The 18,828-nt window shown below is 45.7% G+C and overlaps 1 protein-coding gene across 1 annotated transcript in view; it reads left to right on the forward strand.

Annotated features, from left to right (window-relative positions):
- The window catches only part of xpr1a (xenotropic and polytropic retrovirus receptor 1a), a 65,882-nt gene extending 48,624 nt beyond the window's left edge, over window positions 1–17,258 (forward strand). The window contains exons 7-15 of the mRNA XM_079739372.1: window positions 56–137; window positions 422–609; window positions 1,251–1,436; window positions 3,957–4,125; window positions 4,716–4,910; window positions 10,964–11,130; window positions 12,537–12,676; window positions 13,050–13,274; window positions 13,700–17,258. Of these exons, the coding sequence (XP_079595498.1) occupies window positions 56–137; window positions 422–609; window positions 1,251–1,436; window positions 3,957–4,125; window positions 4,716–4,910; window positions 10,964–11,130; window positions 12,537–12,676; window positions 13,050–13,274; window positions 13,700–13,757 (1,410 nt within the window). The 3' untranslated portion in view covers window positions 13,758–17,258. The remainder of the gene's footprint in view (window positions 1–55; window positions 138–421; window positions 610–1,250; window positions 1,437–3,956; window positions 4,126–4,715; window positions 4,911–10,963; window positions 11,131–12,536; window positions 12,677–13,049; window positions 13,275–13,699) is intronic.
- Window positions 17,259–18,828: the final 1,570 nt, after the last annotated feature.

Here is an 18,828-nt window from a genome sequence, read left to right on the forward strand (position 1 = left end):
TTAAGTTATTGCTATTATCATGAACTCTGTATGTCTGTCTGTCTGTCCATGGCAGCCCGCTCTGGCGTGGACAACCTTCCGTGTGGGTCTCTACTGCGGAGTGTTCATCGTCCTCGCTGTGGCCTTCATCCTCACCGGTACGTCCCCCTAAACCATTGTGGTGTCATACTGGTCCCAGTGGAGCTGGGTCCCATTGAATGGATTGTCAAGCCGCCACCGTGGATTATATGGATATACCCCATCTATTATTCTCAATTTGTTCTATTTATATGTTTCTTAATTTTCCTACCATGTATTTTATTATTATATTAAATAAGTGTCAAAATCAAAAAATCGAATATGTTATCACAGATAATATTTAAAAATGATCCCATCTGTGACGATTCCTGGGATAATGCTTGGCTCTCACCACCTGTTCCAGCTGCTGTGATCATCAAAGACGAGAACATCTGGCCGCTGGTGAGGATCCACCGCGGCGGCTTCCTGTTGATCGAGTTCCTCTTCCTGTTGGGCATCAACACCTACGGCTGGAGACACGCCGGGGTCAACCACGTCCTCATCTTCGAGATCAACCCGCGCAACAACCTCTCCCACCAGCACCTGTTTGAGGTACGACCGAGAGCCCCCCCCCCTGTCCAGATAGGAGCTGTTCAGTCACGTCCTAGAGCTGAGAAAAATTTGTGTCTATTCTTCTTCATGTGAAGATAATTAAGCCAGCATAGTCACCTGCTCGTAATATTAATAAATGTATTGAATTTATATTAGTAATTCAGCTGATGCTTTTATCCAAAGTGACTGAAAATCTCCATTATAACGGATAATATAAGATTATTGTAATCTCCCTTCCTCTTTCCCGTCCTCTGTCTCTTCCCCCCCATCCCTCTCTCTTCCCTCCCTTTCTCTCTCTCTTCCCTTTCTCTATCATCATGTACAATAATAAACTTCATAATCTCCCTGACTCCTTCCCTTCCCCTCTCCATCTTTCTCCCCATCCCTTTCTCTTTTCTCCCCCTCCCTCTCTCTCTTTCCCTCCCCCTCCCTCTCTCCCTCTCTCTCTCTCTCTCTCTCCCCCTTCTCTATCATCCTGTACAATAATAATCATCACAATCTCCCTCTCTCTCTGTCTCCCTCTCTTTCTCCACACCCCTCCCTCTTTCTCTCTCGTCTCCATCCTCATGTACAATAATAATCATCCCAATCTCCTCCCTCCCTCCCTCCCTCCCTCTCTCCCTCCCCGTCTCCCTGTTCAGATCGCTGGTTTCCTGGGTGTGCTGTGGTGTACCAGCATCCTGGCCTGCCTGTACACGTCCTCGGACTACATCCTGCTGCCCATGCAGGTGTACCCGCTGGTGCTGTACGGCTTCATGCTGCTCTTCCTCATCAACCCCCTGAAGACCTGCTACTACAAGTCCCGCTTCTGGCTCCTCAAACTGCTGGTCAGCCCACTCCTCTTGTTGTGTTGGAGTCTCGATTTGGGAGGGGGGTCTCGCTGTGTAACCCCGCGATGAAGCAACACATGTGCATGCGTGCGTGTGTGTGTGTGTGTGTGGGGGGGTGAAATATTTGACATTACAATATTTCAAATTTTGCTTGTCCCCTCATCATTACACTAACACACACACACACACGCACACGCGCACACACACGCACACACTAACACCCACACACACACACACACACACACACACACAGTGAACAAAACTACAGATCCCAACAGTGCAATTTTTTTCGACTGATCAGAGATATTAAGGTTAGATCAATCGATGTGGAACGCAACAGGCCTCGTCGGCGGCCTTCGGTAAGCCTTCGTGTTTACATCGTCTCGCCTTATCTTCACGCCGCCCTCCTGTGTGTGAACGCACATCTCCCCTGCTCAGGACTCATGTTTACCAAACCCCTGTCTGCCGGTTCTTTGTCTGCACGGCGCTCCGTGTGTGGATTGGGGAGGAAGGGAGCACGCTTCGGGCGGGGGGGAAGGACGGAGGGAGTTTGTGGAAGAGAGAGGGCAGAGGGGTGAGGGGTAATAGAATGCAGGGGAGTCTCTGGGGAGGTGTGCGGCTGTGACTGTGCAATCATTACCAGCACAGATCTATCAGTATGCTGAACCCCCTCAGGCACCTCAATCCACAACCCCCCCCCCCCAAAACTGTCTCTCCCCCTTTCCTCTCCCTCCACTCACACCCTAACCTCCCAGCCAATATCTCAGTACATCCCCCACTTATCTTTCTCTCTCTCCTTCTCTATCAGTCCTTCTTTGTCTCTCTCCATATCTCTCTCCCTAGCTCTCTCACTCATTCACTCTCTCTCTTTCTCCGTCTGTCTTGTTGGTCTAGCCCTTACTGAAGTCCCCCCCCCACCAAACAGTCCCGAGCCACACTTGTGATGGTTCACAAGCGAGTTCCCCCCCCCCTTATCACTCAGCAAGGTGTGATGGGGTTGAGATAGAACAAGATACGACCACGCTTTCAGACACAGAGGATTTATCATCGAGCATCGCGCATTGTGTCTGGGTGAAAAAACAGCGTCTTCCTCGTAATAAATTGTAGGACAAAAATATATATTGTGTTCAACATTCGAGAGGTATCGTCGAACAAGAGATGAAATTACTGTTTGTTTTTTACGCCCCCGCTGTTTGCGGAAATGACATGGATCCTCACAGCATCGTTCTGGCTTCTTCAAAGGAAACACCAGACCTGTTCCGGTGCGAACGGCAACAGGCAGCAAACAAACATTCAATCACAGGGCAAACTGAAGAGGCAGCACCCGCACGCTCTTCTCTCCTAGTGTTTGCTCTAGAAATGAAAAACATGGCCCAGGCTTTAGCCTTGAGACATCGCAGCAGAGAGAACCTGAGCGCCGAAGAGCAGCCGATCAATACACGCCATGATGGGCAGGCCGAGTAAGGCTCAACGAAGAATGAGCTGATCAATATTAGAATAAATCAATGTATCAGTCGGTCGATATTTGCATCTGAGGACCTGCCCTCGGGGGATCAGTGCCGTGGGGGCGATACACTGGCTTGTGAATGTCAGCGTTGGCCCAAGGGGGTAGGTGGGGCTAGGAGAGAGGTTTAATGAAAAGAGAAAAAACTAAAAAAATGGCATCAGTTTACAGAGCCTCAGTCAATAGCCAGGCACCAGCCGGTCATGCCTTCAAATAACCCAAAGACCAAAACAAAACCGGCGTCCGAGATTAGTCACCAAACAGGGCTGCCTTAAAGGCTGTCTCCTCGGTTTGTCTGTCGCCCTGTTTGCCTTTTGGGCCGTTTACACACACACACACATACACACAAATACACACACACACACACAGAGTCATCAGGTTATTCTGTGGCGTAGCGATAACAGACTTTGTGTGTTGCTTCCTCTCAGAGCACTAGGGCTCATTATTATAGCTTTGTTCCCTGCCTGGGCGTCCTCTACTGAAGTGCCGCAGCAAGCGCTTACTAATTTACTGCATCTTGCTTTCGCTTTCACTTTATACCAAAATCACGTCAACAGAATGGTCTCCAGAGTATTGACACTACAATGCCGCTGCCTGTGGAAGAGGATTATCTGAGGCCATTTAAATCCTTCTTCCCAAGTGGCTAGGAAAGGAGAATATGAATAATTATCCCCTAGTAATATGAGTTCAACAATACATTGGCCCTTCAAATCAAATGTGATTTATATAGAACATTTAAAACGTAAAAAATTATTGTAATGCAAATAAGATAATTACAATTTGTGCATAGAACGATAAAACAAACAAATATATAGAAAGTAAACCGGACCAAATAGTGAGCCATCTTGACGTGATCAGAGAACCAAAGGACCTTTGTCAAATCAAAGAGGCTTTAAATCACCAACCAGCTCCTCAGATCCATAGCTACACCGTTCCAGATGCGGGTCTGATACAACAAAGGTGTGACAATCACAGCTAACTGTATGCCTCCTCCCTCCGCCCCCCATGTCCAGTTCCGAGTGTTCACCGCTCCGTTCCACCGGGTGGAGTTCGCAGACTTCTGGCTGGCGGACCAGCTCAACTCTCTGGTCATCGTGCTGATGGATCTGGAGTACCTCATCTGCTTCTACATCTTCGACCTGCAGTGGGGCAACAGGAAGGGCCTGCTGCCCAGCGGCAAAGGTTAGACCCTGGGGCGGGGAGGATCCACAGCCGACGGCTTAGTGTGGAGGTTAACACCTGACTGACATGTTGAATCCACCTCGCAATGGAACTCAATTACATATCGACGTCAAATCGATGGTATATATACTGCTCATATATACGGACGAAACTCAAATCAGGTTTTCCTGCATGTCATTCGTTTGTTTTGTAATTTTCTAAAATGATATTCATTTACTTTTACATTTAGGGCATTTGGCAGACGCTTTTATCCAAAGCGACCTACAATAAGTAGATTTTTCAGAAGAAAGAGAAACAATATATCGCTGTCGGTACAGTAAGGATGTTCATAGAACCAAGAGCCAAGCCAACACTTGTTAGATTAACCCATTCCCCTTATGCAACAAAGATAGCAAGGATAAGATGCTTCACAATGCTAAGTACGGTTAATAAGTGCAAGGACGTACAACATACAATAAGGGATAAACATCGATTGAATTTATCTTGATTAGGCCGACGCTCCCATCCAAAGAATCCCTTCCAAACGTTCCTCATTCTCCGGTTTTCCTTTGTTATTCCATTCATGTTTCCCCCCCACCTCCCCCCCCCAGATCACTTTGTGTGCCACAGCTACTCGTACGGCGTGCGGGCCGTCATCCAATGTCTCCCCGCCTGGGTGCGCTTTGTCCAGTGCCTGCGGCGCTACCGCGACACCAAGCGCGCCTTCCCTCACCTGGTGAACGCCGGGAAGTACTCCACCACTTTCTTCGTGGTGACCTTCGCCGCGCTCTACAGCACGCACCGAGGTAGGGGCGAAGGAGATGTGCGAACGCACGTGCACACGCGCACGTCGTGCGCACGTGCACACGCGCACATCGTGCGCGCACACACACGTACTCACTCACTCACTCACTCACCTCGCAACAACAGCTGTAGCATCGAGATATTCGGCAAACGAATGTGCATGCGAGTGAAAAGCTTGCAGAATGAATGAACGTCTGTCGTACTTCGATGCCAAATAGTGTGGGTATAATCAAGGGTTTAGTTGCAAGATTGATTTTATTCTCCGCCGGATTTCTTCTCTTAATCAAGTAATGGCCGTCTTTTGGATATTAAGACGTGTTTTCTGCTCTTAACCCCTCTTGGTAGAGCTCAGTAGAAACTGACTCATTCTGTGATTGGTTTGAACCATACTGCTATACAGTGGTGCTGGCTGGAGACTTGGAGGGGGTCTGATGTAAAGGAAACAGAACAACACACTAACAACAGCTTTGACCTTGGGAGAGACACATACAAGCAGGCAGCCCCTGGCTTTCACGCCTCCATAATGGGAACGACACAGAGACACAGTGAGGGAGTTCCAAGGTTCTCTTCTCTCAATAGGAAACAAACAGCGTTCTCAGTCTCAGGGCCAGAGTGCGGAGGCGAGGGAGAAACCTGGTGAAAGAGAGAACTAAAGAGGGAGAATCAAGGGAGAAAGGCATTGAGAAGGTACAGTCGAGGGCAGGAGGGGGGAGCTGGCTGTCATTAGCAAGTCTAGTCACTCTCTATCGTTGCTGCAACATAATTAGCCTGCGATAATTCCCGTTCTGAAGCCTTATCACAAAGTGTGCCGCCTCAAAAACATAGTAGCCAGACGATAAAGCAGCCATTTCGCACGACTGCTTCGTGCCTCTGTCGATGTGTCATCATAGTTTCACAGAAATGTGCATACATTTATACATGCCTAAAAGTGTGAAAGTTGTATTCCCAGAATCAATTATTTGTTTTATTTTAGGTCAAATCATTTTGATTCAATGCATTATGTTTCCTTCCTAAACAAACTGCCAGTGGGTGATAATTGACCAGAGAGAGAGAGAGAGAGAGAGAGAGAGAGAGAGAGGGAGAGAGAGAGAGAGAGAGCAAGCTGAGTGGACAATTGGACAAGAGGTGAATAAAAAGAAATGAAAGCGATGCCAAAAGACCGGGAGAATCACTGGCATCTTTTTTTCTTTTTTTCATCCTTATCCTATCTTGTTAGGCAAGCCAGGAAGGCGTCCATTAAACCATATCCTCCCTGCCTCCTCTGGTCTGCAGCCAGTAGGCCCTTAGCTAATGGCTTCACTTCATCTCTTATTCTGTATGAAGCCCTCCTTCATCCCACGTAGTAATGGAGAGCGGTGGTTAAGTGAGGAAGGAGGGAGGACATTCAGCCACGCACACAGAAACACACTTCCATATGCACGCACGCACACACATACTCAAATACATGCGCACACACACCAGCACGCATGTCCACACATACAGAAACACCAAACACCAAACAGGCACACGTACACACACATATTCACATGCATGCACGCACGCACACACACGCCCGCACGCACATCCTCGCGTACAGAAACACACACTTGCGTATGCACAAACGCACACACATCCCAGAACATGCACGCAGGTCAGATCCATATCTGCTTCACCACAGATCTGCGTTGCCCTGATATGAATACTGAAAAGGTTGTTCCAGAGGCTGTGTGTTCACGGGAAGACACTCTTATGTAGATCTCTCTGTGGGGAAGCGTCTTCTCTTTTGAGGCACACGCTTTTGATACATAAGACATAAATAACGATCACGTGACCAGTTCAAACACCGGTCTTAAGCTTGATGGAGCTTCTGATTCAGAAGTGGTCTCAACACATTGAGGCTTCACACTGTAGTCAATTTAGTTCACTTTATAACTGAATAATAATGTCCGTCAAATATAAACACTACAACTCCTACTGCCATTACTACTATAACTAGTACTACTGCTACTACTAGTACTCATTATCATAACTATCAGAAAACATTGATGTTATTCTGATTGTCTTGATATTACTACCTTATTCATATTATATCATCCTACATACAATTTCATTCGTACTTGACTGCAATGACGGGGCGGATGTGATATTGAGCCTGACCGTGGAACCCTCTAGAGTCTAGAAGGCGGCCATTGCTGTTCCGGTAGGGTATCCGGTAGAGTACCAGGAAGTCAGGCAGCAGCCGGGCCAGGGCAGTGTCACCGGCACTTAGTGTGACATCTTGTTCATATCGCTGGCTCCAGCTGTAGCAGATTGATGATGTCGTGGGTATCTGGCAGAGTTCCCAGTGTCTGTCTGTGTGTGCGTCTGTCTGCTGAATGTGTCATCAGCATCACCGCAAATGCCCAGTCAGAGAGCTTTGGAGTACATCCTGTCTGACTCCTCACCCCTCATGACCTCACTTCCTGGAATAGCAGACATCTGAAGATTGGTAAACCGTTCAAACCATTGATTTTTGGCAGATGTAGCGTGTGGGCTTCATCAGCAGATGAAGCCCCTTTGCATGGTGGGATATGCTGTCAGGAGCACGCTGGTTTGCAGTTTAGTCCGGCTAGCACTACTTAGTTCACTAAATAATACAGAGCGCTCGTTAAATGATTTCAGCCGATGCAAGAGAATCAAAAGCGCGAAGGGAAACGTCCTGCACGTCAACCGGAACACACCAGGCGACGCCGCGTGTAGACGGTGTGAGTAAAACAAGTGTTTGAGAGCACAGCGGGAGTGAGGGAGATGAATGGACCCAGGGTACAGGAGCAGAGAGAGAGGAGAGGAGAGCAGGTGGGGAAAGGTAACAAGGGGAGAGGAGTGGAAAATACCACTCATAGACGGCTAAACAAAGACAGCAACATGGGGGGTACGGCGGAAGAGAAGCCCGGGAACATCAGAGGTGGGGAGGTGGTGAAGGTGGAGAGGATGGGGAGAGGGGAGGTAAGAAGTGCAGTAGGGGAGAGGGGGTGAGAGGAAGGTAGATGGGAGAAGAGAGGGGAGAGGAATGGAGAGGACGAGGGCGGAGAGCTGTCGAGAGAGGGGGATAGATGCGGAGATCCAGGGAAAGGAGAGGAGGGGAGGAAGGGAGGGTAGCGGAGAGGTGGAGGGGTAAAAATGATTGCAGGGGAGAGGAGGGGAGGGCAGGAGAGGAGAATGGAGAGGGGAGGCGAGGTGCAGGAGAGATGGGAGATGTGCGAAAGCCACCCCGAGGCGGAACACATGTCTGCCGGACACTGCTGGAATAAAAATGAGGCCAGAGCTGACAGCTTTTGCAACTTCATTTTACAAACTGGGCTTCTCATTATCAGCCTGGACGCGTTCAGAGAGAGGCGGTCCTAACACGCCGGGCTTACTGTGTGTCTCTGTATGCGCACCACTCCTGAACTCTGATTCCTCCCTGCAGGGCCCACTCCCGCTGCTACTACATTACCACTACTGTTACATGTATCACTAGCCTGGGCCCCTACAGCTGGCCCCAAAAGGTGGCCCCTACAGCTGGCCCCAAAAGGTGGCCCCTACAACTGGCCCCAAAAGGTGGCCCCTACAACTGGCCCCTGCAGGTGTCCTCTACAGGTGGCCCCTACAGGTGGCCCCTACAGCTGGCCCCAAAAGGTGGCCCCTACAGCTGGCCCCAAAAGGTGGCCCCTACAGCTGGCCCCAAAAGGTGGCCCCTACAGGTGGACCCTGGTGGACTCAGACCGCTAATGAAGATTCTGTCACCTTCGCTCAGCCCTCTCTTGCACGTGGAAGGTTGGAGATGTCCTCATAGGGGGTGAAGTGGGCCCTGTCAGACTGTAATCTGGATGTTTGGCAAGAGATGTGGCAGAAACATACTGATTGTGTCGTCTAATAAGCAATGAGGCCAAACGGATAAAGTCCATAATAACGGATTTGCATAACAATGGTCTCCTGTAGATGAACGCTAATGATCTCATAAGCAAATCAGATGAGTCCACCCTGACAGTTACCCTTTTCTACCTGTTTCTCTCCGTGGGTAATGGGTCTGGCGTTGGAGTAGGACGACCTGTCCATGCTGCACCACTTAGTCCTAAATAACATCAATCTTCTTTGAGGCCATTAGACATAATAGCATGTTTGCTGCAGTGTGTGTGTGCTTGTGTGTGTGTGTTTGTGTGGAGTGTGTGTTGGCGCTGCATGCATGTGCCTATATGCACACTAGAGTGCATGTGTTTTGTGTGGGTATGTATGTGTGTGTATGTGTGTGTGTGTGTGTATGTGTGTGCTTGTGTGTATGCATGTGCTTGTGTGTGTGTGTTCTTGTATCTGTGTGTGCACTTGTTTGTGTGTGTGTGTGTGTGTGGGGGGGTGAGTATTTGTGTGCTTGTTCTTATGTGTGTGTGTGTTTGTGTGTGTGTGTGTGTGTGCATTAACGTGCCTGTAGTCCCGCCCACGTCTGGTTGACGGACAGCGCGCTGAGTGGTTGTGACAGAGCCACAGACCACCGTTAGCCCCTGTGCTGCTCTAAATCAATGGCCGTGTGAACCGCACTAACCCTGCGTAATGACCCCGCCGGCTACTGGTCAGTAGAGCCCAGCGTGAAGACAACTGCAGCAGGCTTAATTACCTCAGCATGGCGGAGCAGCGGACCAGAGCCCCACGGGCACAGGGTTGCGCAGGGGATGGAGGTTATGGTAAAGGACAGGCCTGTTGACTCTCATCTTCGAAACCAGTGACTTTGCAGCGAAGACTATGGTGCACCAGTTTCTTAATGGCAGAAAGAGTGGAGCTCAGGATGGATTCAATGAGCAGAATGACAAAGAATAACGTTGTCTTTATCGTTCTCATGTAACGAGTGTTGTTTTACAGCCGTACGATACAGTCAGGAATACCCTACAATATGTCCATTGAGCCAGCTAAAGGTTTAGTAGGTAGTTAGATTTAGTAGGATGGTTTATTTTAGTTGGTAGTTTATTCGGGTGGTTAGGGTCAGTGTTGTAGGGTTAAGAACTCCTTACCACTGCTGCTGTCACTGGTTATTTTTAATGGAGACGGCCACAAAAGAAGATGACCATTAAGGTGGCGTTGAGCTTTAGAAATAAAGAGATTAATTTGAATGCATGCCGTTGATTGCCCTTAACAGGGGAATGACTAAGCGTCCACAGTTATGGTGCCTGACTGGCTCTGAGTGGGCAGAGCCAATTAGCAACTTAGATGGAAACCAGAAACCAACTTCTCTGTCTGGAAGGGGCTACTGTCGAGCTCAATAGCTATAGCTCAGGCTGTAACTATAGACCGAACTGAATCAACGAAGGTAAATCAACATCCGGCAATTTAAACACAGCGCACTGAGACTCGTGTGCATGCATAAATTAGCTTGTGGAGGCTTCAAACTAGGCATATAACTCTCTCAATGTCCAAAGGTCAAAGTCATGTTTGGTTGGCACATTTAAACTATGCTAACCTTGTTTTGTAATCACGTCTGCCATCTGTGTCTACACAAGAGGTTATAGAGGGTAAAGGTAGGGGTAGGCTATATTCAGAACAGTCAACTGCCAACATTTTTCATGGATCTGTTAGTATTTGGATTTATTTAGTGTTAATCATAATTATTAGTAATTATAATTGATATGTATTTAGTCATTATTTTTGACTGGATGGTTCGTCTGCTTTTTTGCTGGGATTTATCTGAAGGAAAAACCTGTAGTGTTGGTACAACAGAAACACATGCAGGTATGAGATATTACCCACACAGGCATCCAAACAGCCATATAAACAACAAAATATGATGAGAAAACAGGATCTAGAAAATGGTATGGAGGTGTAGTAAAGCTGTACATGTTTACATGTACATACATTTTTTCCACTGAGTCATTAACTTTCCAAAGAGTGCAATGGGCATTATCTGTGATGATGTGTGATAAATGGTGGCCTATTATAAAATGGGAACAGGTCTCCCTCTAGTGGAGGATCAGGTACTGCATCTATCTCTCTCTGAAAACAGCGGTGGTCATTACCACAATTCAAATCCCAATTAAAACCCTGGCGTTGGGTGTGTTTTGTGACACTCCAGAGCAGAAGCATGCGGACGCGGACACCTTCTTCTACCTGCTCATCGTCTTCTCCACCGTCAGCTCCCTGTACACACTGATCTGGGACCTGAGGATGGACTGGGGGCTGTTCGACCGTGGGGCCGGGGAGAACACCTTCCTCCGGGAAGAGATTGTTTACCCGCACAAGGTACGGTAGTGTAGCCCCCCCCCCCACAGCCCATGTGACGTGTGTGTGTGTGCGTGTGTGTGAAGGCACGCAGCATGGCAATTGGATGTACTGTACACCAGCAAGGAAATGGTACAAACATGCACACAAACCCATGCAGAAGGAAATGCAACCTACAAAAAACAATAGCACGCTATAGCATATATAATGGCCATGCTTTTTTGCCGATTAACGGTGGAACGACATTGCTGCATTTAGTCATGAGTCATGATTATTATTAATAATAATGCGTCAATTAAAATACACAAACTTAAAAACACTTTTCAAGATACTCAAAGACGCTTGTATTCATTCACCAAAGTCTAAATGAGTAGCAACTCAGCTTCAAGGTAAAAGTTATAAAAGAATGATTATAAATTGACGGTCAATGAAGCTAATCACCATTGATAAAACGGAGAGCGATGTCAGTAAAAGAGAGCAGTAAAACACACTAAAAAGTGAGTGTGTGTGTGTGTGTGTGTGTGTGTGTGTGTGTGTGTGTGTGTGTGTGTGTGTGTGTGTGTGTGTGTGTGTGTGTGTGTGTGTGTGTGTGTGTGTAGTGGCACATTTAAATCATTTATTAACTAAATGATTTAAAATGTTTGCTTGCTTGTGTGTCATAAATAGATGGCCTGTGAAGCCCTTTGAGACTGTAACTGTGATTGAGGGCTATACAAATAAAATAAACTGAATTGAATTATCAGATCTGCCACCGTGTTGAGGTAGCACAGAGTATGAAGGTTGCGCGGCCAATGAGCCAGCTGGTGGCGTCACAGCATGACTTCCAGACAGAGCTGGTAGCAGTGATAGCAGGCAGAGAGAGGGATAAGGATTCAGTAGCTGGACTATCCCACATCAGAGCTCAGAGATTCTGGTGATCTGCCACAACCTCCCAAATAGCAATCAGATTCACATAGTAAATACACATAGTGGAAGCACACCGAACACAGACTAGAGATAAATGCCTACGTATATCTCTGACCAGAATCAACACATCGCCCCTTTATTCTGGCATACATTTACATTTACATTTAGGGCATTTAGCCAACGCTTTTATCCAAAGCAACTTAAAATAAGTACATTTGTCAGAAGAAAGAAAACCAATATATCGCTATCAGTACAGTAAGGATGTTCATAGAACCAAGTGCCAAACACTAACAATTGTTAGGTTAACCCATTCCCCGTACACAACAAAGATAGCTAGGATAAGACGCTACACAATTCCAAGGACTATTTTTAAGTGCCAGGACGTACAACATAGAATAAGTGTGTAAGAGGGGTTACAGTGGGGTTGGGGGAGGCTACACAGAGTCAAGGGGAACGCTGAACGGGTGAGTCTTTTGTGGACGAAACCCAGAGTTCAGTGGCGTGTTCTGCCGTGCCTGCAGGCGTACTACTACTGTGCCATCATAGAGGATGTGATCCTGCGCTTCGCCTGGACCATCCAGATCTCCCTCAGCACCATCACCAGCACCCACTCCACGGGGGACATCGTGGCCACCGTGCTCGCCCCCCTTGAGGTCTTCAGGTAGGACAGAGCGCCTTTGAGACGGGATCTTCAAGCCACGGCGGCGGCCGTCGTGTGAAACCTACGTCTTTGTGAGCTAGTAAACCAATGGGCGCCGTCGATTCAGACTTCTAAAAGTGTTTTCCGGCTCATTTTGAGCCCTTCAGTCAAGACTCACTTTCTCAACTTTTTTATGCCGCCATTTTTCCACATAAAAAAAAAATTAAACATTAAAGGTGACATATTTATAATATAATATGTGATGTAATATATCACCTTTAAGAAAAAAAAAATCAATAAAAAAAAAATCCATCCGTCTGAGTTTGCAGGCGCCTCTAAACTTGCGGCTGAGTCTCTCTTCTCTCTTCTACTCCCCCCCCCCCCCCCCACCCAGACGCTTCGTGTGGAACTTCTTCCGCCTGGAGAACGAGCACCTAAACAACTGCGGCGAGTTCCGCGCAGTGCGGGACATTTCGGTGGCGCCGCTGAACGCCGACGACCAGACGCTGCTGGAGCAGATGATGGACCAGGACGAGGGCGTGAGGAACCGCACAGGCAAGAAGCCCCGCAAGAGGTCCTACAGCCTGTCCCTGCTGCGCCCCCTGCTGTCCACCTCGCAGTAAGTCACGCCGATCAGACGTACCATACACCAATGTGTTGGTGTGTGGAACGTTACTGATTATAAATCTATAAAACGCAGACACACACGCACACAAACCCATGCAGAAGAAAATGCAACTATGGTAAGCAATAGAATGAACAGTGAATTTACATTGTGGCATTTAGTCATGAGATTATTAATAATAATAATAATCAACATCAATTCAGATACACATTATATATTTGATAGTTTGATGTTATATATTTGTATTAAGGCGACCCTCGTTCATCCTGGTGTCCGACTCTCTTCTTGAGATGACCAAAGACGATCCACGTCACATTTTAAGAAATGTTTATTCTGACCGCCGTCATCAAGACAGAAAGGACGAAAGGAAAGTATTATTTCGTAACTGTGATTTGCTCTTTTTCTACCTCTCTTTATAGATCCAAGAAGGACACAAAGGTGTTGATTGAAGATACGGATGATGAGGCCTTCAGCTGAGTCCAGTCAGGAGAGCCAGATACACACAGATACACACACACACACACACACACACACACACAAACAGCGTCATACACATGCACAAATACAAAAACACCCCCCCACACACACACGCATACAGTATGTATACAAACACAAATACACACACACAAACACACGCACATGACGCTGGTCACAGAATACCTTGAAAGCTACGAGTCAACAACCTGCTGAAGCACAAGTATAGTATAAGATAGTAAAGTTTAGCATAGCATAGTACAGCTACAGTATAGCATAGCATAGTATTTCTACATTAGAGGGTGACAACACACAGCCATACAGATGAGACGTTGAAGGTTACGCGACGAGCCGAGACCACACTGCCGCAGGAAGTTCCTGAGTATTCTTTTGTTTTTCTTTTTAGCTTTTTTTTTTTACTTTGAGACGTTTTGTATATTTCTTTTAAAAAAAAGTTTCCGTATTTTTTTTAGTTGCAGAGATATATAGTAGACGGCTATAAACGACTGTTTACAAGCATTCTCACTAGATCGACAGGGATTTTAAAAGCATATTTAAAGGACTGATACTCAACAATAACACGCCTGAGGAAAGGACTCAACAAACGATAGCAGCATATCAGAAAAATCAACTGGTTTCAACTCGTTGGTTCTTTTATACAGCTCCTCTTTTACCTGCTGGTTATTTTATAAGAGTTTGGGATTGGTTTTGTTTATTGAGTATTGCTGACGTCGCTGAATAGCTACGACTCTGTATGTACTCACTGAAAAGGTGCAATTAATACAAATCGAAACACTTACAAAAAAAATACGTAATTATGTTGTTTGAAACATATTCCTTATCTGTAAACATTGATGGGTGTATATCTGCCCGATGCATCTTTGCCTGGATATTTTTCATGCATTTTCTACAGTTTAATTATTGTTTAATTTTTATTGTCTGGTCTTGTGCCATGGCCGACAGCTTATATCTAGAACACACACAAAGATCATCAATAACACCAGATCTTCAACACACAGCCAGGAGTCAAGCAACAGCCAACAAAAAAAAACTTGGTTGGTTTATATCAAAGTGCCCTATGGCTATTTATTATTGTATGTGCATCGCTATTCTTTACTATATTCATTACCAAAGCATTGTAACCATGAATGTGTCTGTGGTGAGATTCACTTAACCTGCCTGAGATAAATTAGAGCTTTGTGTTTTCACAAACAGGGCCAGAATGCACTGGTGATGATAACGTCTGAAACACTGAATAACTGACTTCAGCTTTGGCTATTGTAGTCTTAAATGGTTAAGGGCTGTCTGCCAATCGTCATGAATGCTGTCATGTAGTAAACACTGCCTCGAGAGGCCGACTGGGCTAGTCTCAGCGCCTGCAGAGTCTGGGTTTATCCAGGATTTATTCCTCAGTATCCAACACACATCTTCTGTTGTCATGTTCACTGTTGCCTAATATTTTTCAAAGCACTTTTGTTGAATTATTTGATGTGTTATTTTGTTAGATATTTGCAATTGTCGATGCATCACTTGCCCCACCCCAATTATTCTATTCGGCACTACCTTCTAGATTGAACTGGTTTAAAAGTCTGTTGCTGCCTCATCCTTTGGGGCCCCTTTGCTCTCAGAGGAAAGACCGCAACTTTGAACGGAAACGGGTATAATGTGTGTTTCACCACTTGTTTCACTTCCTGTCAGGCCCTTATCCCTTCACTGAACTCTCAGTTCGTTGTCTGCAGCCCACCCCTGTGACTGTCTCACAGAACAACCGCCCCCGAGTGGACAGGCCGTCAGAACGGGTGCTCTATACTCAAACAGGAAGGACTGTTTGTCTTCCGGTCCTAATGTGATTTTGTCTGGATGAGAGATGTTGTTCTAGAGAGATCTACCTTCCCACTAAAAAGTGACGTAGCATTTCAGTCCCTCCTGTTCTGTGCAGTGGCGCCGTCGTCGTAGTAAGTAGTAGGGAAGGATTCTGTGTCTCCTATAGGGTTAGCATTTAGAAAAAACAACGGATAGATGTCCTATCCAAGCCAATGTATATAAATGTCATGTACTATTGAAGCTCATTCATCTCCGCAAGAGGGTACAATGTTGCACACCCCCACACTCCACTCTTCCAAACAGACGTAGACACGCACACGCACACATTGATGTACACAAACACAAACGCACATACACGTAGCCTGCATTGCCTCACTGCGATTGTGTTGTGCCAGATAGTGCAAGCTTACTACCGACTGTTTCTGTAGTATGTTGATTTGCCTGCATGCTGCTTTTTTTTTTGTTGTTTTTACATTGTAAATAGATGTTAATTTATTTTCCATGATGTGTATATTAACAATCATTGACGCCGTCGTGACAATGATTGCTTTCATACGTTTGAATGTTTTGCTAAAAAAAAAAGAAGCAGTATTTTAGGTGGAGAGGAGGAGCTTTTCTTCCATTGTTCATAGCCCTGCACTCTTTTCTAGCTGTAAATCTGTCAAGACTGTGTTTGTATACAAAAGAGAAGTCATAAAAAAAAACAGAACTTCAGAGGTGATTCTGGATTGTGATTGGTTGTATCTTGTTGGCGCTCCTCTCCATACACCCGGGCGTCCGCCCCCATTATCATCCAGGGTTTGTGGAAAAGTCGAAGACAAGAGAAGGGAGGATTCCTGTGTGCTCAAATCCTAATTATATTAAAGTGTTCACACGTGCATGTACTTAAAAACCAACGGGGAAAAACTAAAGGAACGTGACATTCTGGACAAGTAGGCTCCATCCGGCCATCAAGCGACCCATTATGTCGGTTGTTTAAATATCGAGCCAGAGAAAGATGAGCACATCCTGGTAGAATCGTGGGCAGTAGGCCTGCAGAGTACAACCAGCATTCCTTTAGAAACTTTTGTGAAAACAACCAACGGTCCTGGGAGGGAATCACAAATGGATCTGGGAACTGCATATAGTCCACTGGGAATAATTCTGACTGACAGCAAGCTTTACTGTGAAAGCCGGGTTAAATAGGAATCTTTATATGTGCAGTGTCTTGTTATTCAAAGACATCTTTACAGAGGTACAGTATGGACAACCCGCTGAAAATAGGGGTTATTTTGTACAGTTTTTGATTGATATTTTGATGACAATGATGGAAACGCAAGCCCTGACATCACATTTTATTCATGGTTTGAAAAACATTATTATGGAAACTGCCATGACTTAACTGTTTTTAGTGCTTGCTAACCCCCCTAATGTAAAAGTGCTAGTTGATATCTCCATGTTCCCCCCCCCTTCTTTCTCTCTTGATGTCGTAGCCTTTCTATAATCTAGCTGAACGTGATTGTACATGTAGTTCAATAGATGGATGTACTACTTTGATAAGAGAAACAAAGTAATAGTAAATGCATTATGTGGTTGCAAGTGATTTAAACAACCTGAGACAAAAGAAAAATAAATGTCTTACAAGTCTAGCCATTGTCTTGGGCCCCTTCTACGAAGTAGTTTGTAAACGTTGAGTGTATAACACTGTACTATGATGGTTTTCCTGATGGTATTTGTATTTCTGTATACACTTTGGTGATCCTGTCATATCTGGGTTTTATAAACCACGCTTATTTTTAAAACTCTCACCCTGTGTCTGGACTTTTTCTTTCTCCCCTGTTCCTGCATCAATGTTGATCTTATACAAGTACATAATTAAATGCAATGCTCAGCCATGTTTAAGATTTAAGGCCTATCCTTAGAAAACAGGATATGCTAAAATGGGACTTGCATTATCAATGTATCGAACTCGGGCCTCGGGCGTAATTCTCTTCACTTTTCCAATGTATTCTCTACCAGTGTCTTACACCACGTGTGTTATATATGTGTGGCCACACATGGCGCTGTTTCACGTTAGCTATGTATGGTAAGGGAGACACGTTGTATTGTAAATAGAGTCCATCTCAACCCAGTGAACCCACACCAGCCGAGATTAATATCCTATGACTGCTGTGAAATTATACAATTATTAGTAAATCAAATGCAGCTATTACTTCAATTCAATCAATTAATCTGTTTCGTCCCCACTATATTACACTCAGGCCCCTGATTTGTTGTCATGGGTCATTGTCATGGGTCAGCGAGTTTACTAAATGCACAAGTTGAATGTCTGAATTTCGGGCTGCCTGTCGCTCTATCTAAATGTTAGTGCCGGTCACATAAATAAAAATGAAAAACCGTTATTAGTACAGTTAGAAAGTAGCACAATACAGAAACACAACACACGTGTGGGGTTAGGGTGGGATTTCCTTTGCGGAAGGAGCGGAAGCGGAAACGCTTTGTATGCTGTGTAATATGCCATAAACGCCAATCAGTGTTTTAGGCGTGTTATTGAACTAATTATTGAATTAAATCTAGGGTGGGTAATTTTGGAGAAAACAGCCGTTGAGATTCCGTTGTGTTCTCTCTGGTCCCTCCCTGCCACGCCCTACCTGCTGTAGCTCCTCCCTCCGAACGTCAGTTATGCGCGTTCATGTGAATTCAGTTACATTGATAGGAAGACGAAACACCATGTCCGATACCGAGGTAATTCTCAATTCTCGGGTAAAACACACAAGGAAACCGTCACTTTAAAGCGATCGCGAAACTTAGCAAGGCTGCTGCTAGCTTGCAACAACGTTATAACAATACATGGAATATCATATGCTACACTTCCCTCGCTGTGCTTATCTTGGCAGTTGTGTCAAAGCAGCTTTTACACAAACGTGACTCGGACATTATCCACAGTTGCGTTGAGGCCTAGGCGACGTGTGAGCACAATCTGTGTTATTCCGACAGGTTAGTGTGACCATAACTAACACATAAAACGGACCGGAAAAGAACCATGGGCCGATGCAAGACATCCTACGGAACCGTATTGAAACGGTTACATTACAGAACCGTAATGTAAGTTATCGTGGCTCTGCCTAGTAAAAAAACATACCAGCCGACACTTTACATATTCTTCACAATATACCATGGAGAGATATCACTATTCCTTACCTGTCTATAAGAAATGTAGCCATCTCAGCGTCCGATTTTACGTCTCTCCGCCTCCCTTTTAGTAGCTGTC

The sequence above is a fragment of the Pollachius pollachius genome (assembly GCF_949987615.1).
Source record: "Pollachius pollachius genome assembly, chromosome: 7".
Taxonomy (NCBI): Eukaryota; Metazoa; Chordata; class Actinopteri; order Gadiformes; family Gadidae; genus Pollachius; species Pollachius pollachius.